Consider the following 21,505-nt stretch of genomic DNA (forward strand, 5'->3'; position numbering starts at 1 on the left):
TCTAATAATAAACTTGTTGCTTATTAATGGTCAGTAAGGTAGCTGTTAAGTTGGTCATGCAGAATAAGGCATTAACATGTGATTTTTTAATCTACTACTAATAAACAGTCAACATGCAAGTAATATGCATACAGTACTAGTACCAGATAAAAGTGAGATTTGGTCCCTAAAGTGTTGCCAGTTAAATAACAGGAATTATTTGATTGTTTTGTTATCACATTAATCTAAATCCACAGAAACTCATTTACATAATGGATATATTCATTAGAATGAATTGTTTGTTTGTTTTCTGCCAACACATTTGTCAACCTTAATGGCCTTTTCACATTAGTTGGTATTTTCCTGTACTAAAACATTGACTGTTTAATTTGGCCTGTTTAGTACCCAGCTCCATTTACATCAATAAACAAACAGGTGACTGCAGACTCCCTGGAGGCATCATTCATCACTGCGGCATAGCATGACAGGTAAACTCACCATCAGGAACATGATCCAAACCACAGCACCACAGTCCTAACCAAACAGAAAGGCTGCCTACAGCTACAAGCATCTGCAGACAAGAGAACATTGTTCCTTAAATCTCAAGAATCTTTAGCAGTTGGTGCATTAAAAGCACTACTTTTTATTATATCAGGATACTGTATTTGTTATATAAAGTATTCAATGGCAGCATATACATTTAATATTAAGCATACAATAAAATATTATAATAGTATTTATAATGATTGCAAGAAACACAGAAGCCTATGGAAACGTTATGTTACACTGTATCTGCCAAAGTTCAGGAATGTATGTAGACTTGACCCCTGTCTCATCTTATAAAAGTTCTGCTTTGTTGTGTTAATACCACAGGAATGTAAGACTAAACAAATGGAATTGATATATACAGGCTTTAGCAGAGGAAAAATGAACAAGATTCCTGTTTTTAGGGAATACTCATTTTACTAATTAGTCTGTTTTTCTTTTGTTATGATTATATTTTGCAGAAAACCCCATCCTCTATTCTCATCTTTTACCATCTGTTTCTTCTGTTGGCTCAGAGATCTAGTGCTGTCCTCTAATTTGAGAAATCAGAGGAACGCAGCTGAAACAGTGTTTCTAATGTCAAAGCCTGTAGGAATGAGATAGGAGAAGCCAAGTCTATTCCCAGAGACAATGTACACCATCATTCCCTGCAGATACTGTACATAGCAGAAACCTAAAGATTTTAGATGGAGCTCTCATCAAAAAAAAAAAAAAAAAAAAAAAAAAAAACACCTTTTTGTGCTACACAGAATTATAGTTATTCAACAAGAAGGTTAAATATTGACTTTCCCAAAAGTGCCCAAAATCAAACTTGACTGTGGGCCATGGGCCTAAAGTTTGTTGTGTGATATCCAATCTTATAAGATTTAAAAAAATGCCATTATTTAAAACTAAAAGTGTTAGAACAAAAGGATACATTTTTTCCTATTGTCCCCTTCCCTTGTGATATATCACAGCAAATGAATGTTCATCATGGACCAGTTTGGGATCTCTGGCTTTGGGTCAAACATTAGACAGATGCTTATTCCTTTTATTTTCCCACATTTTTTTAAGCTCAAATGGGTTTATGCCATTGATGCCATTGACGGCTTCACTTTCATGACGTCAGGTGCAATCCAGTTCTATTATAGTTCTATTATTATAGATCAGTGGTTTATGCAAGATCTGTTTGAGCTCATAAATATGAAAATAGGTGAAAAGCTTCTTGAACACCGCTAGTTCATTTAACAATGTCAGCATCTCTCTCTTTTAATCAGCATGCTCAACCGAAAAAAAAAAAAAAAAACAGTTCAGGAAAACAAACAATTCTAAGGACAATTGAAGGTGTTAACCTCTGTGGAGGTGGAAGAACGGTGGAGGAGGAGATGGGAAAAGGATATATCCGCCACAGACCGAGTTATCAGTCAGACTCAAAGGATCTGAAAGGAGAGGCTTTCAGGATGTCCTTTTGTAAACAGTCAAGCTCATTAGACACACTGTACATCAGTGAAAGCTGTAACCTAATTAATATCAACATAAATCAAACCTTAACATGAAATGGGAAGCTCATACTGACGGATTCATCTTATCTGGTAAATATTTGTTAAAGCTCTGTTTAAATGATTTACATAAACATGAAATCAAAGCATCTGCACACACTGGAAACCTGAGCTTTTGTTCACTTCATAGATCACCAAAACATCAAAATATTCTTTTTCAAGTACAAATGAACAATGTTTATGTGAAATTTCAAACTACTCGCAGAGCACCTGTGGTGAATTATAAACCACGCCACTGGTATCACTATCTTTTGAGAGGGAAATTATGTGTATGGGAGAGCAGGGGCGAAAGTACAATTTTTCAGAAAAACATAATTTTAAAATTTAATTTTGTAGACAGAGATATATTTCTGCTGTGGCCAGTAACTCAGAAGAGTGAAGTCAGAAGTTTGGTCAGTTACCAGGTAGTATTTTGTAGAAAGACTTCAGTATAATTTCATTTTGAACATAAGTTTTACATTGTTACTTTCAACCCCGTCAGTTGGGACAAAAGTAACAACAATAAAATATTTTTTTTTCTGTTATTCTTGTATTTATTAAGTATACCTGACTATGCAATTTCAATGTATCTTTCTAAAACATTTTTTTTCAACAGAATTAACAATATAATTTTTTATAACATTAGGATAATATAAATTCTAAACATGTAACAGTAGGCCTATTTATGTTTCCATCAAGTTGTTTTTATGTATAAATTCAAAATGTGCATTAAAACATCTGCAAACACTGCAAGTTCATAGGTGGCGGTGTAAAAGCTAAGGTATGGCTAAAACCTAAATACAAGGTAAATGCGACATATAGCAGCTGCCCAGAAAGTGATGTTCCTCTATGTCCAGAAACGCCCTCTCATAAACATCTGGATAAAACCAGACCAGTCTTTTTGGCCCTCAATCAGACATATTATTTTAGTATAAAATGACATAAACATTTTAATAAATTATGCATGACATAGAAATTCACCGGAACAATGCTTCTTGTCACTGTGTGGGACAAAAGTAACAATTGTTACTTTCGTCCCGACAGAAACTCCTGGCATTTAAACCCAATTTACTTTTATACTGAAAACTTTTATGCAAACTGTGTTAAAGCACTAAATAATCTGTAGATTGGTCATTACTGTGACATATGAAACAAGAAAAACAACACGACACATGAAACAAGAAAAACAACACAACCAATTGGAAAGAATTACAGTTTCAATATTTTAGTTTTTGTACTCTAAAACTGTTTTACGGACCTAAACGATGACGAAATCACGGGATATTTCTCCGCTCTGTCAAGGGTTGTGTGTAACATGCTGTCATAGGTTGCAAATGCAGCTCTGAGAAAATCGCTTTGTTTCTTTCGTCCCACGTTACTCTCGACCCCGCTTTCCCCTATTGTTATATATTTTAACAAGCTGAAAAACAACATTTTGTCGTTACATTATTTAAATGATTTTTGCTTACAGAATTATGAAACATTTCAGAAATTAAATTAGATCTTTAGCTACTAGGTGTATGCCTACTCAAACACACAATTCATGAAATCAGTAGCCAAGCCTTCCAGAACAGTAGGGTCAGTATAAAAAAAAATACTTAGAGGTTTGTCTTTAGGTGCAGATGTCAGAGTATCGGATATCAAATCGCGCCACCTCTTGGCAATAATGACAGGACGCATGACTTTTGTTTTGAAAGGCTTGTGTGAAAGCGGAAGTGTGCAGCAGTCGCATAGGCAGGCAGCATGGCGTACTCGGCGAAAATAGGACCGTCTATTTTGAGCAGCGACCTGTCGCAGCTCGGGAGGGAATGTGAGCGAATGATGGAGTGCGGTGCTGATTATCTGCACCTTGACGTTATGGATGGGTGAGGAATGAAGTTTGCAATTCTTCATCATAGTTTCTCACCCAATGTTGACCTGCAGGCATTCATAGCGATCATATGGCCCAAGGAACCAATGCCATAAATACGCAGGTCTTTTTAATGAACTTACCAAGAACCTTTAGTTATAACCCCCCATTTTGGCACAGTTTAATATTTTGACAGTTTCGCTGTGTCACAATTTCGAGGAATGTTACATGAAGTAATTCACAGCTTAGCACTGCAGTGAGGCAATTAAGTTATCTTATTTCCCTTTTTACAGTTTTACGCAAAGTTTAAGTGTTGACTGGTTCAGACAAGCAAGCATCCAGAATTTTCACCCAAACTATTGTATGAAACGTATGCTACAATTTAAAACGTTGGTGTTTGCAGTTTTTTTTAAGTGTCTTTGAAAGAAGTATCAATCTTTCCAAGTTGCGTGTCAGAAAACATCTAACTCCTCTTTCTTCAATCCTTTTCCTTCATCCTTAAATTAACTTAAGGCATTTTGTCCCGAACATCACATTTGGACATCCTATGGTGGAATGTTTACGACATAGTATCGGGCCTGATCCATTTTTTGGTGAGTTTAGTCATTGCAAATAATCTGGCCCTCTTTTTTGGGACAGTTTTGTTTGTTATCCACTAAAGTAGACATCATGGGTTCTTTCATGTTTTCACTCTCTTTCTGTATTCCTAATTAAACGTTATGTAAAGGATAAACCAGATAAGTACAACATTGCAGTGTTTGTTGTGTGTAGATTTGAGGTCTTTGCTTACCCTATGCCTTATTACAGACATGCATATGATGGTATCCAGGCCAGAGCAATGGGTGAAGCCCATGGCAGCAGCAGGAGCCAGTCAGTACACTTTCCATATAGAAGCCACGACCAACCCTGGCAACCTCATCAAGGAAATCAGGGAGAGTGGCATGAAGGTCTGTGCAAAACAGACAATTTTGTGTGTGTGTATGTATATATATACATATATATATATATATATGTATATATATGTATGTATGTATAAGAATATATAAGCATGCTTACAAATTTGCTTTGTAAAGCACGTAAAATATAGAGAAAGCATATAATATAAAAATAAAAATTATATTATTTTATTAATTACATTTATTTATTTATGTTTAGCATATTTTTGTTTATACTATAGGCAGATGCTTTGTGGCTTTGACTGCTATGATCTTATGGCGCCCTCTGCAGACTAGATTTTTTTTTTTTGTAAAATCTTACAAGTTGCATAAATTAAACTGAGGTTAAACCGTTTTGTAAGAATTTCATTTGAGCAGAACAGAAGTCATTTAACTGGTTTAAAGGAGGTGCCAGCAAACTCTTATTTTGATAAAACTTTTATATTTCCGAACAACCTAGAATTGCATATATCATAAATTGTAGCAACAGTCTTTCATGTTTTGATGCAGGTTGGTCTTGCCATTAAACCTGCAACAACTGTTGAGGAATTGGCACCATGGGCTGGACAGATTGATATGGCTCTTGTCATGACCGTAGAGCCTGGCTTTGGTGGTCAGAAGTTTATGGAAGATATGATGCCAAAGGTACGCAAGTGTGCAATCTCTTAGCCTCTTTTTGATTCCCGAGACAACACACTGAAGATTCTGGTGTGTCCACAGGTGAGCTGGCTCAGGAGTCAGTTCCCTTCTCTGGACATTGAGGTGGATGGAGGAGTCGGTCCAGACAGCATCCACAGATGTGCTGAGGTATAGCTGTCCTTTACTGCACACATATTAATTTTTTATGAATGGAAAAAAGCAAGAGATTATTTGAAGAAGTGTTTTACTCATCTTTATTTATTTCTAGGCTGGAGCCAACATGATCGTATCGGGCAGTGCTGTGGTGGGCAGTGATGACCCTCGTTCTGTAATCGCCCTCCTCAAAAACGTTGTTATTGACGCGATCCAGAAACGTTCCTTGGACCGCTGAACATATTGAGTTTTTACCTGAAGTCTGTTTTCGACCACCACTGAAAGTCAGTTCTACAGATTCTAAGAGTCTGTTTTAATGAATACATTTGTTATTGAATGCTCAGTGGTGCTTGTGAACAGACATGACCCCGTTGCTGGATGTGCTGAAGGTGCTTTTGCACATCTACAGACCACAAGAATTGCCTTTGCCAAGACTCTTGTTTGGATTCATCTGGAGTTTTCAAATGCATATGGCCTTTTGAGAACTTCAAGCAGATAGAACAGACATATTCTATCTACATCTGACCATTCCCCTCTTAATTAACCTCATTTGGTTTGATTAATCACATTTAATGTTTGTCATAGTACCAGTTACAGTGACAACAAATTGAGAAAGCTGCTGCTGATAACATTTCAGTGTTATCAGGTTTGTTGTTTAAAGAATGACATTGGAACGAAGCATAAGCTCTACATATACTGTACTATACATTTGATGCAGATTGATCGTTTAAATTAATTCTGACTGTTTTTTTGTTTTTCAACATTCCACCAGCCTGTGTTTCTGAAACACTGAAATGATAAAAGCATAAATGAAAAGACCTGTGATATTGTTTGTCTGTTTTTTCCCCCTCTCTCTAATGAAATTCTTCTGAGCGTAACATTAACACGACAAGATGTTTCAGACGCTGAAGTCACCAAGTAAATCTACATCTGTTAACAGTTTATTATCTAAACAAATACAATGACACATTTTAAAGTATCTCTTTTAAATGCATGTTATCTCATTTTGAACGATTCATCTAAACTATGTTTTTTTGTTTTTTATTCAGATCTGCTTCCTTCTAATCAACTAAATTTTTTTTCTTATTATTTTTCACTCATTTGTTTCACTCAGATGTATGTCTCAATACAGAAGAAAATTGAATTAATATGTCCAGTTTTGAAATGAAATGTATTGGAGCCAAAGAGGCATTGAAATAAGTTCTCACAGAACAGATGCAGATCAATTTATGTTAATTGTCAGTCCACAGCCAGGACCTTTGGATAGCAGAACCTGTGCCTTCCAAAATATGATCCTTCACCTTTTTGTGCCATTCTTCGGCCAAATCTCCCAACAGGTCGTATTCCTCTGTCTTTATACCACACTGCATCAATGTTTGGATCTACAGAAAAATAATGGTATTATGAATATTAAGTATTAGATATTTAGGTGTGTTCAATTTTACATTTTGTTTTTCAGTAAAGTTGTACCTCTTATATCCATTGAGCGTAATGGTAGATCATCATGAGGTTTTGGTTGAGTAAAACATGCTAAAAGCATAAGGATACAGAGCAAAGCACACAGGTTTACAGCCATGGCTTTGTGTCCGTCACTAGAGAAATGTCACCTGTAAGAAAGAATGAATGAATGAATGGCAAATGGAAGCATATTCATAAAAAAAAAAAAAAAAAAAAAAAAAAAACTTGCCACTTAATTTATATGTTCAAATTTAGATAAAACGTGAAAGCTTTACTAATTAAAAATAATTTTACATTTTTTTTTGTTAGATTAACTGGAAATAAATATTTCAGTAAAAGTCTTACACCATATTTGATAAATTACAATATATTGAAACTTACAGGATCTTGTAAGCTGTACACCTCTTGGTATCTCAGTCTGTGATCCTCAGCTGTCAGTTAAAATGATCCTTGAGTGCAGAGGAAGCATAAATGTGTCTTCAAGGTAGAAGTTTTTCAGAGGATTTGTAATCTTACAGTCTTGCCATAGCTGTGAGTATAAGACAACTTCTGAGCATCTTGAGTCGTTCTCAGAGGTTGAGGATATTCTCGTTTGGATCCACTGATGGACTGATCCACCAATTTATACCCCATCTGGGGGAGGGTTAAGACTGCACAGCATGCATGTACTCTGAAACATCCTTACACTAAATATGCAAATGATGTGATAATTTGGATATGGAGAACAGGATAACCCAGCATATGTCTGAACTGAGCTCTGTCAGTGTGTCATGCTGACTGATTCATTAATAGCATCACTGACACTGAAGACAATTGTGTAGTTTAAGATATTTATTTAGAAGAAAACCCCCACGATATATATGAAAAATATATCAGATACAATGTTTCATCAAATATACCCAAGAAACTACATAGAAATCTGAATTAAGAAATTAAATATTGACTATATTTTAATATAAATTTTGAATTATCAAAACAACAACAGTTAATAAGTGTAATGTAGACAAGCAATTTCTATTGTGTGCATAATAGAAATGGTCTAGTCTAAGAAACCGCAATGCTACAAGACAAGCCTCTCATTTTCTAGAATAATCTGACACTCATCTAATGGAAAATTAAAGCAAATATTAATTCTATATTATTCAACTGGGAATCCCCCAAACCCTTGCAGCTGAATTTATTAACATATGAAATATTCTTATGTGAATCTGTCAATGTTCTGTGAGTTTGTACACTATCAAGGCCTACTAAAATATGTGAAAGTATGCTAGCTTGCTGAAATTGCTTCACATGACCAGCTTTCGCAGAGATCTTGCTTCATTGCTGCCTCCTTCAGAAAAAAGCATAAAGAACATTATTAGTAGTAAAATGCTTTTGGTGACTTTCTAAAAAGGCAACCTGTTAAGCAATTCAGTTCAATTTCATTTTCCACCGGTCCTTTCATGACCAAAGGATGTGGGTAGTCGATTTGTTCCAGAAGCTGAGCAAGGGATCTGATTGCTATCAGATTAATGCATTAAAATCACTGTGAACTGTGAAATAAAACTTGGTTTAAATGTCTGATTGTGGTTTACAAATATTGAGATGGGTATCTGGGAACAATCTTTATTTGTCTTAGTTCCGATCAATATATGTCTATTATTTTATAATCAGATACCAGAAAAACTACAGTTTGTGAAATGTTTGGCTTAAAATTAATGTTTAAAATACATAAATTTGGTTTGATATTTTGTTATATAATTGCAAAGACATTTATACAAAATTGTGTGGCAAAACAGGAAAACAAACTTAGCTCATTGCTTTTATACAACACAAAAATTATTGAGTCAAATGTAAATGAAAGATCATGTTATTGAATATGTAGTATACAGTTTTTTACTTACTAATTGGAAATTCATGCAATGTCCTTGATGGCTGAGGAGTCTGAATGAAAAAGGGAAGAACAGAAAACTATATTTAGCCTCTTTCTGAACTTGCCAAAAATATATAGTATTAAACGCTGAGGAATTTAGCTCAAAATGTGTCAAAAGTACATTGTTTCAGTACATGCTCCTGTACAGCAGGTTTCTGGAAAACCAAACAGGAATATGTGACTGAGCAGCTGGGCTGCTACTTACCCGTCTGCGGGACGTCTCCACCGTCATCCCTGCAGCACTCAAAGCAGCGATTCTTTTCTGAATGTCTGTAACCTTTACATGAACAAAAGAGCAATGGTTAACAAACAGTTAAGGTAAGATATGGAGATTTGCGACTTTGTTGCAAGAAGGAATGTGGAGTAAATGTTAATGTTTAGACTGAGTGGCTTACTCCACTTTGAGTGCTCTGGACGCTGGCCACTGCCATTGCAACTTTACCCTGAGACAGCTCACAGCTGGTTGTGCTGCTAAACTCAAAGGACCTTACCCTCTTCTGCCTTTTTAAGGATTTAGGTATGCCTGGCTTTCCTTTCTGAAGTACAATAAGAAAGATCAGAAGAGTGTGTTCAAACCAAATGACTGTTAAACTATTTGTAAGAAATATGAATAAATATGCACACTTTATGTTTAACGGTACTTTTAGTGCTAGATTCAGACTTTTTCCATACTCTTACCCACTCAACCTCAAAAGGCCATTCGTGTCTGAAATTCCCAGGTCCTGCTGAAGCTACTCTCTTAGCCGGAGCATGATAAACTGTCCCTTTCTTTGGAGAGTCATCTGAAGGTTTCATTGCATCTTCCTCATCAGACGAGCCGTTGTCACTTATTTTTTCAGTAAGTTCATCAAGCTTTTTCCTGAGCTCGAGCTCCTCTAAATCAGCTGGAGACAGATCCTCCTCTTTCAGCTCCACCTAAAGGGAGAGTAGAAGAACTACTTGAGGATTTAAATTTAAGGGGGTCTTCATGAGATATGTCCTATTACGGTAATAGAAGTGTTTCAGAAATGTACATTTTATGGACTTATCCAGAAATGTTGATGACATGTTTCTCTTTTTGAGGGTGAAACCAATCTTTTATATATATATATATTTAATGTATATTATATATTTTTTTCTGACTAGTAGGCTACTGAAGTACTACCATTCAAAAGTTTGTGGTCACTAAGATGTTTTTGTTGTTCTTTGACGAAACTTTACTTCAGCAACGATGCATTACATTGATCAAACAGTAAAGACTTTTACATTCTTGTACAAACATTCTTCAGAAATGCTTTTCTTTTTACTTTTCTATTGAATCCTAAAATGTTGAATATTTCTAGTGAATGCTGCAAGAGATAAGGCAGCACAATTGTTTTTTCAACAATGATAATAAAAAATGTTTCTTGAGCACCAAATTGGTGTATTATAATGATTTCTGAAGGATTATGAGACTGAATAATATTTTACAACTTTTTTTGATCAAATAAATGCAGTCTTGGTGAGCATAAGACATTTCTTTCAACAACAACAACGACAAAAGCGTACAGACCCCAAACTTTTGTACAGTAGCATATTATTGGAAAAGCATTTCCTTTATAAACCTAAAATAATAACCTGTTGGTTGTGCAGATTTACTTCAAACACTTGTTCTTCCGATCCCCCAATAACTGACAATATGAGTTTCTGCTCCAAACGGCTCAGAAGAGTCTCGATTGCTGACATGCGCATGTCGAGCTCGATAATCTAGTGTCAGAGAGATACAAGATGTATTTGCTGCATGAACGTTTTAAAGGATCCAATGAAGTGCAGTTTTATCAGTTTTACAAGTCATAATTTCCACAGATTTTGTCATGACTTCTTGACCGTACCTGTGGAGGAACGTCATCTGGTGAATTCTCCCTGTGTGGGGCAGGACTATATATGATGTGCATCTCAGATTCACCGTCATCCTCCGAGTCTTCCAGGCTGTAAGAAGGCTCTCGGTGGAAGTGATAGTTAGAGCTGCCAGCTGAAGAGATGCTCATCTTGGAGAGGGAACGAGATGTTGTCATCCTCGGTTCTAGATGCGGTGTGCAGTCATCTACAAAGTGCAAACAAAACACTGACTGTTATTTAATGAGGCAAATACCGAAATTAAAGAGGAGTCTCCAAATAGAATTTCTGAGTCTATCCAAATAGCCTAGTATGGATTTTGCCAAGTCGGGAATTCAGTTTGATTGCTGTAATTATTTTGTAGTGTTTCTAACTGTGATTGTGTTTATAGTGTGTTTGGTTTATATTCATAGCACAAGGCAGCCCAAATCTTGCTGACAGAAGGAAAACAGATGGGATGGCCTGAAGGGGAAACACATTCAACTCTACAGAATCTTGGAAAAATATAAATCCTCAGAAATCTGTAAGGGAAATTGAAGCAGTCAGCACATCTTACCAAAACGGGAGGGTCTGTCCAGACTTCTCTGGCTGATTTGCAACATGCCCTTCATCTCATCACCTCTACCATGAGTTCCATTCTCCAGGATCTGCTTAAAGGTTGTGGACCAGTCGTCTTCACTTACTGAGTCCTTACTCTGGGTTACTTTCTCTTGGCTACCTGAATGCTTTAAAAAGGAAGGAATGAAGGAAGGAAGGAATAAATAAATGTCACATATTGCATGGACTTATACCTGAAATCATGTGCTTAAACAAAACTTTCAGAATATTTTTATTAAAGCAAATTATTGTTTAGTATACCAATTCAGTAACAATCCCTGTAACAAACAAACCCTGATGTGACAGCAGTGGCATGCGTGACAAATATTTTGATTATTTGCTTCAGTGAGAAAACAATCAAGATTTCAACACACAGTCTTATCACTGTTAGCAGTCAACAAATCTCAGAGGGAGCACTTTGCATCATTTGTTTAGCACACTGGGTAGATAAATCCCCAATTTTTCACACCATTGCAAACGGTGTATTCTTTATTGCCGATCTAATGCATTTGTCCTTCCAATTTAAAATTCAAAGCAGCTGGTGATTCCATTGAAGGAACTTTTTTGGGCAATGTTTCTTTGCACACTTCAGTATTTAAGTGTTTGCCATATGAAATTAGCTGATTTCTCACATCAGATGTGTAAGAACAGAAACATACGAACCAGAAGTACGGGAAGTCGAGAATAAACAGAGTTCTCAATGCCTAGATTAAAATCAAGAGGATGAACAGGGAGTAGCCGTCTGCCTTTTCTCATCTTAAAGGAGAAAGAAAATGTTCATTTTTAATTCTCTAGAACCCAAATATCAAAAAAGTAACCATGCAATCCAATATCTATCTATCTATCTATCTATCTATCTATCTATCTATCTATCTATCTATCTATCTATCTATCTATCTATCTATCTATCTATCTATCTATCTATCTATCTATCTATCTATCTATCTATCTATCTATCTATCTATCTATCTTGAAATAAAGGTAGCTGTAAAATATCATAGTCACTTTCTCATAATAACAAATGGATGTAAAGTAAAATATATTTTTAAGAAAAAGAAAATAATACAGGAGGGAAACAAACACTTTTAAAATTTAAAGCAAAGTGGTTAGTAAAAGTGCTCATGCAGGTTCAGTTCATTCCCAGTCCTGTTCTCTATACTCTTTCTTGTCTACTCTGTGGTCTTCAAAACTACCTCCAGGTGGCAAGGTGAGGAATCAAAATCATATTAATAAGAATGAGACAATCCAGTCTAAACAAATTTTTATTTGTAAAAACTAACATAAAATGTGAGCACCAGAGGGCGATCTCATACAACCATTTAAATGAAAGAACCGCTAACAAACTGATGCACTCTGGTCCAACCTCTAGTTTTCTCTTTACCATGATAACATCAGTTTCTGACGTTTTAAGGGACATTACCAGGCCGAAGTGGCGTCTGTCGACCCGCTCAGACTGCTCATCTTCCTGGCTATACAGAGAAGCAGCTGTGAGGAGGACAAGAGTTACAAACATGAATCTTTGATCTCAAACAAGAGACGCTATTATGAATAGTAAATCTGACTTGTCGAACACATGTGAACTAATATCAATTCAACATTATGTGTTTGATTTAGTGGAGGTTTTAAACTTGTTTTCTTGGACCTGTCATTATTATTCTTCCTACTAAATGTTTTTCTCTCTCAGAGTTCCAAGTGCTGCCAGATAGATAAGCAGGGTCCAAATCTAAAGAACCATTGAAATGTGTTGTTTATTATTTTCTAGCTAACTAACATAGATGAGATTTAGCTACAATATTGATAATGATTAATTAAATCCTGAAAACAGTATTTGGAATGGGTTGTAAATGATAATTTCATAACTTCTTTTGCCCCATGACAATCTTTAATTAATTCTTTTAGTTATAGTAAAGCAGTGTTAGCTACTGAATAATCATGAAGTTACTTAACTGTATTGTTTACAGCTATTATTTGAAATTAAAAACATTACAAATGTTATAAATTGTATTGTAAATGTATATTTTAAAATGTAACATTTTTCTTTTTGGTAAAGAAAATGCCACATTTAATGAAATATTATACTTTTTATAAAGCTATGTTTTAGGCAATGCTTCCATGTTCAGTTCTTTGGCTATTTTAGATGTTTTTCTTCCACAGACATTTTGTTCTTCATGTTCCTTGCTTTATTAAATCAAAGGAAATGTGAGAGCAGATAGCTGCGGTATTGTTTGGACAGATGAAAGACATTCACTGATTATTTTAGATTCTTGCATGACATCAGCGTTCCAAATGTCTTTATCACAAAGGAACAAGACTTTTCACTTACTGTGAACTTCAGGCATGCTGTGCGTGTCATCATCTCGAGGCTCTTTGGAAATGGGGGGTTAGGGAGGAACAGCGAGAGATGAAAAGTTAAACATAAGAAGACAAGAGGCAGAAAATAAGCTGTGATTGGTTGCAGGAGGCAACCACTGTTGAACATTGGTTAAATAGTGGCTTCAACTAAAGATAACACTGCCTCAAAAAAAAAAAATAGTTTCAATTCCAACAATATGTTGATGTTTGTTGGCATTTATACAAATATTGTGCACATTACTAAAACATCTTCTTGTAATTTTTTTTTTCAGAACATTATTAATCTCATTTGACCCAAACAACAATTTTCCTTCAATGACCTCTGTATTTAGGACAGACAGGGTTTGACAATTGAATAAATGCGACACACTCAGGTCCAGGCACAGAGAGAAATAAGCCATGTGACTGTGTAAAGGAGTAAATCACATGGATGCTTCAGCCCAGCCAGTTCTCTCTCTCCCTCACGCCCTCTGGATCCCTCACTAAATCCTTCAAAGTTATGAGGGCCTCTCCCTTCTAAGCTCTGCCTTCAGTGTTCCTGCTGTAATTCATCTGTCAGAAATTGCCTCAAAAAGGGTTTTATATGAAATGATGACACAGTAAGAATCAAATCTCATTTCTTAATAACTATCTGACTTTAAGCGGATAAACATTCCTGCTTGAAATGAACAAACAGACTGCAGTTTGCAAACTGGTAACTTTTTACAATCAGAGGACAGTCTTAAATTTTCCTAATCCTTTATGTATTGGTATCAAAAGCAAAACTGACAGTTTCATATATATATTTTTTATTTTACTTAGTTTAACCATAACAAATGTGTATTTATTACATTTTTGCACATTCGTGTTCCTTAGACTTAAAATGTATGTCCAAATATGATCAAAATTGCTCATGGTTCATTTTTTAGGTTAGATTGGCAAGGATTCGAGTCTCAGTCCTAATTTTTTAGGGGGTATAGTGTGTATTATGCTCCAATTAAAAACATTCCATCTGTGGACTACTTGAGATGAAGGACTCTTGGTCAGTTAAACAGGCTTTTGAAGTCTACCTCTGAGGTCAGTTTGAGAGCTGGCACGGTCACTGTTCAGCCTCTTGAAAAGTGAATTCATGACCTTTGCACTCCCAAAACGCTTGAAGCGTGAGCGGACATTCTCGTGGAACCATTCTAGAGTGCCAATCTTAAGGATTCTATAGGAACAAAGACAAAAACAAGATGAACAATATTATTATTTAGTCAATCCAAACCGATCTCATGAGAAATGTAGGATTTTTTCCCCCTCCAACCTGTTTATTTGCAGGAAATGACATTTGCTTAGGGTTGTGGTTTAGTTAAATGCATGCAGAACTGGTGAAGATGAATCATCAGTGCAAAGCACTGGAATAATAGCCTAAGTAAAATAGTCTCAAACTTGGGTCTTATTTAAGAAACATGAGTAAAATTGTTTAGAAACCATTTTTACATACATTGTCCCAATTGAATTGAATTTGACAGTTTACAACAAGTAGCATTTTCTGTATTACTTACACAGAAATGTGTTCTGTTTGTGTTTTATTTAATTTGCTGTTCCTTTGACATGTGTCATGTAGATCTACTGTAAATCCCACTCACGTGTCGGTCAGATGCTCACCTGGCCATGTGGCATGGATCACAAACCCAACCGTGGTCCTTCTTGTTAAAATGGCTGCAGGACTTGCAGACAAATAGCTTGCAATCTAGACATTGGCGCTTGCTGTTGACAAGGAATTTGAAGGGCTGCAGACAGCGAATGCAGAGAGAATCGCTGAGTTTAGGCTGATATTCCAGCAGCTCTCTTTTGGTGTCCTCTTTCCTTATTTTGGTCTTGAGTTCCCTGCATTAATAAAAATGATTAGGCCAATTAAAAATGTTGTGCATGCTGATTATTTTTATTTGTTATCTGTAAAACAAAACTTGTGGGCTCTTGTTCCAGTAGTAACCTGTTAAACATGAAATATCGTTTGACATTGACAACATTAGAATATGGATAAATGGCTTTATCGAGGTGGAGAGTGCCACCGTTAGCGCTGGGCGGAGGATATTTCACAACTGTGGAAAGCCGTTTTATGAGAAATTTTTGGAACAAAATAAAAACAGTTATTGCCAGTTTATAAATAACGGTTTCCCTCTGAAACAGGTTTTTGGTTTCGTTTATTGTAGCACTTCTAATCTACTCAAATTAAAAGTTTAATGTCGTAGCCCTGGTCAATGCGAAAACGAATTTAATAGCGGCACTGATTGATGGCATCATATGACACAGGTGCATGCTACCTGAGGACACCAGAACGGTACGGGGTGAGATTTAGGAAATGGGATTTACTTGGAACGACTGATTGACTGATCTAAATCATTCGCTCAGTCTGTGAATTGGTGGGCTAAATCAGTCAGGACAACATAGGCAAAGTAACTACCTATGACTGTCTATTAATTTAACTTATTTTCTTTTTAAATGTTCAGAACGGTTGTCTAAAATATTCAATAAATGCCACAAATGTTTAACAAAAACAAATAAATAAACAAACAAACAAACAAACAAATAAATAAATATAGCCAATATATACATTTCATAGGCTTTAACACAGTATAAGAAATAACGAAAAAAACAAAAAACGTTCAAGATGGGATGCAGATGTTTAAATCTACTTTTGACATTTTAATATACAATGATAAATGACAATTACATTTATTATTTTTGTTTGATATTTACAGCTGTGTGGGGTATTATATTATAAATCTTTTTTTTGTTTTGTTATTTCTCTTGAAATCCTTTCTATACTTTTGGATAGCCTGTGCTTTAGTCTTATTACAAAGTTAGAACAACACATAAAGTAAGACTAAAGCACAGGCTACCTTCATCCACATAATTTGAAAGTGTTAGTGAAATATTTTTATCACAACTCATATGCAATTATTGATCCAGTCTGATGGCTGAAATCTGATCAGATTTCTTTTTTAAACAACTGGACCCATATTGCTTTGGATCATCAGCACATGTCAGCATAACAGAGAGAGGAAATGACTCCATATTCTGTTCCATGGTCTTCCTTTTCTCCAAAAACCTCCTTTCTAAATGTGCCAATTTCTGAAGCTTTATGGCCTCAAGTGATGGCCTTCTAGCACAATGACCCCTCTGTGTCACAGATGTATAGCATTTAAAACAGGATATACAAGTAATTTCTGCTAAATCTTCTCTTCTCTTCTCAAAAAAAAAAAAAAAAAAAAAAAAAACTGCTAAGAGCTTTCCTCCACATGTTGAATGGTTGTGTGCCTGTGGCTCTTTCAAATTTTATTTGGCAAAGGTTGAAAGCACTCCAGCATAAGTCCAAGTGTGACTCAAATATCTCGCAGTACAGCATAATCAATTCATAAAGGATATATGAATTTTAGAGAGGATTAGGGAAAAGCTCTTACAAATTTAAAATGTTAAAATGTGTATTTTTTTTTATCTTTAAACAATATCTTCTCCCATATTTCACCCATATACAATAACAATGTGCTTAGTTTTGAGAATGTGAATTTAATCTATCTAAGCCATAGTGTTAGAACATGTATCAAGAACAGTAGACTACACCATATTTATAATTCATAATTATTAAAGTTTGAATTGATTTATACAGTTTGGTTTACTTGCAGACCACCTGCTTGCATAAGCACTTGTGTTTTTTCTCCCTTTTAAATGTTCATGTTTAAATGTTTCAAGATCTGTCTGTAATGCATAAGTGAATGTAACATCACATTACAACATCATATTCCCAAGAACATCTTTGTTTTTATCATCATCACGAAACCTCACCGCATTACAACAAAGTCTCCAGAAGACTATTTTGAGCTAGCCTCCTTCCAACTGTGAGAGAATTGAGAGAAAAATGTCAGTCATGTGATGTTATTCAATATTCTAAGACAAATCCTATTACCTCCTTTAAAATGACTGGAATTTAGACATACATGAGCTCGGCCTGTTGATAAAGGGTCTAAGAATAGCTGGTGAAAAGCAAAAGATGTATGTAAGGGACTTTAACTTAGGGTTCATATGTTGACACACAGATACCAACGTGTATCAATTCTCAGTTTTGTATTTGTTAGCTAACTTTCGGTTGTTTCTAAAAATCTTAAAACACTTAAAGTAGGCAACAAACAACTTAAACTAAACTCATCCAACATTTGAAAGACAGCAAAGAAATTAATCAGATTTTCTTACAGAAATTGATTTTAACGTGTACCTTTCTTCAGCGTTGCATGCAAAGCTAGTACTTCACAGTGCTAGGACATACAGGTGTCATGAACAAGTAGGACCACATGTCTGTAAGCATGACCTTATATCTTAATGGATCAAATAAAGCGGATGGTTATGGTCCAGACAAGAGGCACACAAGATATAATTATATAAGCACAATTTACTGCATTCACAAGAACTTTTCTTGGCTTGCTGAGTCATTTAGCCATTCCTTCAAAGAGATTAATAAATAAAAAAATGGCCAATTAACTTTAATTTCAGTGAAAGTTTGTCTATTTGTGAAATTTTATTGAATATTTTTTTCTCTGCTCATTTTAAGATAAACAGTTCAGATATAGACATTGTTTTGGAGATTTGAAACAAGAAATTACCTTCATAAAAAGTAATCCGCTGAAAATTATTTCAGACTTATATCAGATGGGTTCACATTAGGCTTAGTGCAATGGAACTGTTCCTGAGATCCATATTTTTGAGCAGGATAAATTAATGACAGACATTCCACAGATTCTTGTCAAATGATAAATCCCAGATTTAAGCACAAACCAGCAAACCACTGCAGCCACTTAAGATCGACAGTCTGAGTAAACAATAGTTCAGATGAGGCCTATAATAATTAGACCGAACCATTAAAAAATATCAGTGATCAGTCTTTTTTGATAAGATGAAATTTTTTTAGTTTGCAGTTAAGGAACATGTTCTGACAGTTAATGCCATGTAAATGTGATTTAGAGTGTCTCACCCTAGTCTGTTCTCTTCTTTCTTTCGCAGGTGGAAATCTCTCTGGATCACCTGCCAGACATGCTTGGCTTCGTCATCTGTCAACCTGGAGAGATCCAAACTCTTCCCATAACTGTTGCTGGGCATCATTTTAAATCTCATCCGGTAGAATGAGGAAGCCTGTGAAACAAATCACAGTGCCACTTTGTTACCAATTATGTAGAGTCTTTGCTGCTTTGCCTTTAATACTAATAGTAGTAACTATGCAAATTGTGGGTGTTCAGAAAGTGTCAGCCATTGCCTTTTGAAGATAAAAGGATGTTTTCTCCAAAAAGAAAACAACATCATTTTGGTTAATGGTCTACACACATCAGCCAGTAAGAATCAGTAATTTAATTTGCTTTTTAAACACTGGAATAGTCATGTAGAGAGCAGTGTGACGAGCTGTTGATGAGCTGCTGCTTATTTAAGTTCCTTTGGTCAAATCTTATGACATCATTATCTGAAAATGTGTCTATCGTCCCCTCTTAATGCTGAATTAAAAAGACACAGTCATATGATGTTTATTCAAAGATTCACTATTTCCTTTGCAACTGCAAAAGGCAACTAATCAGTAGTTCTTTAACAAGTTACAGAATACTGTTCAAAGGTTCTTTGTCTTTAATGGGATTAAAGCAACAAGACGTCTTTACACCTGATTTGCCATTTTGCTAAAGGAAGGGGTTGGATTTTTGACATTTTGCAAAGCCTATAAAGCACAGTTTCAAACACACAAAATGTGGTTTTAAAAAAAGTATATTATTTTCAAAACCATTGCAGAATAATATTTCTTACTCTACATTTGAACAGAGTGAAATTACTTCAGAGACTTTTAGGGAAATTATATTCAAAATGAATTCAGAGGTGCTGTAAATGAATTTTGTAACACTGCAAAAACTAAATTTAATATTTGTTTATTTATTGGAATTGGTTCATATCTTCCATTCCACTCAACATACAGTATGTGCGTAAGCTCATATTCTATTGCTGGCCCTTGAGGTCTTTATATAACGGAAAACTAGTTGATTGTTAAGCAATAAGGCATGTTACTGCATTCATACATAACAGCAGAAGGATTTAGAGGAATGTTGCAAAATCATCAACATGATACAAATGACAAAACTTTTAATAATTTCACATCTAAAAAGTAGACACAGGCCCTCTTCTTAGGTTTTGACATTATGTAGCCTAATAACAATTATGTAGTAAAAATGTTTACCTGGACTTGATTCAGAAGCCTGTGGTAGTCCAGTGGGATTTCAGCTGACCACTTTCAAGCAACTGCTGTGTCCAATTAACTGTGGGGTTGGGAAGGGCCACTGAAATATTTAAACCCCACCTCAGAGTTCTGTTTGAAACAACATCTGATTTAATCTTGTAAATTAACTGCAGCAAAAGCTGAACAATCTTACAGCTTAATTCAGCGTAATCGTCACAGTTTTCAAGATTGGGTGTTGGTTTGAATAGCATACTTTAAGTTTTATGTATGCATCACAAAAGCTTTCTCCACTAACATTTTTTATTTTTTTTTTAAGTTTGAAGAGTTATTGTTTTTGCATGACCAATAAAGGAAATGAACCTACAACATGTCTTTATTACCTCCTGGAAAAAATAAATAAATAAAAAAACATTCTAGGCTGGAGACTCTGATTAAGTTTGTTCAAGAAAGATTCTTTGGCAATTAATGTAAAATTTTTAAACCATTTGCATGTTCTTAATGCAGGGCCATTTATTCATATCTTCTCCCCATGAGTTTCTAAAATATCTTACTTCCTGAAGCTTGGTTTGTTCCTCTGCAGACTTTTATTTGGCCAAGATTGAGTTTGACTTTTGATCTAAAGGTTACGTAATCTGATATTTATGGTGAAAGTACTGTTAAATCATACTATTTCTTTGTATTTGGTATAGTAAATGCAAAAAAATAAAAATTGTACGAAAACCCAACTACAAAACATGCTGTGCTGAGGAGCCCAAATTAAAAATAAAATGAACTGTCAGCAGAAGTATAGGTGGAAGAGAGAGTTGACAAGAACAGCCTCCTCTGCCGTCAAGAACAGAAATAACATCTCTAATGGGTTCTGAAATATGCTACAGTGGCCCTTATTTGTGGTAGATGGCATTTTTCAGTTTTTATACAAAGTACAATGAGTTTTTGAGGGGTACATTTATAGTCTGTACAATGGGTTGTATTGTCTTAAGGTACTAAGGCTGCATCTAATTCTTTTTTTCAACCTATAATTTCTGGAGTTGTGCGCCCTTTGGGATTTTAATTATTTATTTATTTATTTATTTTTTATTTATTTTTACACAAGATCTGTGACTTATTCAAACCACTGTATGTAAATCCCTTACATGATTGTTTTGGTTATATTGAATATTTTAATAGCATTCAGCTATCAATCTATTTGATCTATGCAACTATCTACTGTAAATTCCAAGGCCTCAATGATCATTTTAATAATTTAACAAAAAACACATCCTTGGTAACCTTTTCCTTACTTTCTGTAAGAAACAATCTTTCATCACTTGAATTAATTCTGCTCTAGAATGTTCAAGCCGGAAATTTTTGTTTTTGGTTTGCTTGCTACCGACAAGAAATGGGTTTTAGACAAAACACAAGGAAATGGCAACATTCCTTACTGAACCATATGAGATGGTGTAATTATTATTATTATTTTTTTTCAGAACATTTTTCTGATGTATTTTG

General features: G+C 35.1%; 3 protein-coding genes across 3 annotated transcripts; 1 reads left to right on the forward strand and 2 right to left on the reverse strand.

The window, feature by feature from the left end:
* The first annotated feature begins 3,740 nt into the window (after window positions 1-3,740).
* Window positions 3,741-6,436, forward strand: LOC127964333 (ribulose-phosphate 3-epimerase-like). The gene is made up of 6 exons (XM_052564506.1): window positions 3,741-3,907; window positions 4,405-4,484; window positions 4,699-4,838; window positions 5,337-5,471; window positions 5,547-5,633; window positions 5,734-6,436. The coding sequence occupies exons 1-6, from the start codon at window positions 3,786-3,788 to the stop codon at window positions 5,854-5,856; spliced, it is 687 nt and encodes a 228-aa protein (XP_052420466.1). The 5' UTR covers window positions 3,741-3,785; the 3' UTR covers window positions 5,857-6,436.
* Window positions 6,437-6,745: 309 nt separating this feature from the next.
* On the reverse strand, window positions 6,746-7,194 carry prlh (prolactin releasing hormone). The gene is made up of 2 exons (XM_052564507.1): window positions 7,089-7,194; window positions 6,746-7,000 (listed from the first exon to the last, which is right to left on the reverse strand). Exons 1-2 carry the CDS (start codon window positions 7,192-7,194, stop codon window positions 6,858-6,860), a joined length of 249 nt encoding a protein of 82 aa, XP_052420467.1. The 3' UTR covers window positions 6,746-6,857.
* A 270-nt stretch (window positions 7,195-7,464) lies between these two features.
* LOC127965484 (melanophilin-like) lies at window positions 7,465-13,828 on the reverse strand. The gene is made up of 11 exons (XM_052566294.1): window positions 13,763-13,828; window positions 12,860-12,924; window positions 12,103-12,195; window positions 11,399-11,567; window positions 10,839-11,050; window positions 10,585-10,713; window positions 9,667-9,903; window positions 9,384-9,524; window positions 9,194-9,265; window positions 8,960-8,999; window positions 7,465-8,406 (listed from the first exon to the last, which is right to left on the reverse strand). The coding sequence occupies exons 1-11, from the start codon at window positions 13,776-13,778 to the stop codon at window positions 8,363-8,365; spliced, it is 1,218 nt and encodes a 405-aa protein (XP_052422254.1). The 5' UTR covers window positions 13,779-13,828; the 3' UTR covers window positions 7,465-8,362.
* Window positions 13,829-21,505: the final 7,677 nt, after the last annotated feature.

The sequence above is a fragment of the Carassius gibelio genome, chromosome B9 (genome assembly GCF_023724105.1).
Source record: "Carassius gibelio isolate Cgi1373 ecotype wild population from Czech Republic chromosome B9, carGib1.2-hapl.c, whole genome shotgun sequence".
In the NCBI taxonomy this organism is placed as follows: domain Eukaryota; kingdom Metazoa; phylum Chordata; class Actinopteri; order Cypriniformes; family Cyprinidae; genus Carassius; species Carassius gibelio.

Excerpts from the sequence above, each read along its gene's own strand:
- prlh (XM_052564507.1), bottom strand. The coding sequence starts at position 7,194 with ATGGCTGTAAACCTGTGTGCTTTGCTCTGTATCCTTATGCTTTTAGCA. Across the intron at positions 7,001-7,088 it reads ACGCTCAATGGATATAAGAG|ATCCAAACATTGATGCAGTG; the intron begins GTACAACTTTAC and ends ATTTTTCTGTAG.
- LOC127964333 (XM_052564506.1), top strand. The coding sequence starts at position 3,786 with ATGGCGTACTCGGCGAAAATAGGACCGTCTATTTTGAGCAGCGACCTG. Across the intron at positions 3,908-4,404 it reads CACCTTGACGTTATGGATGG|GCATTTTGTCCCGAACATCA; the intron begins GTGAGGAATGAA and ends AATTAACTTAAG. Across the intron at positions 4,485-4,698 it reads CGGGCCTGATCCATTTTTTG|ACATGCATATGATGGTATCC; the intron begins GTGAGTTTAGTC and ends GCCTTATTACAG.
- LOC127965484 (XM_052566294.1), bottom strand. Across the intron at positions 9,525-9,666 it reads GGCCTTTTGAGGTTGAGTGG|AAAGGAAAGCCAGGCATACC; the intron begins GTAAGAGTATGG and ends ATTGTACTTCAG. Across the intron at positions 9,000-9,193 it reads TGGAGACGTCCCGCAGACGG|ACTCCTCAGCCATCAAGGAC; the intron begins GTAAGTAGCAGC and ends TTTTTCATTCAG.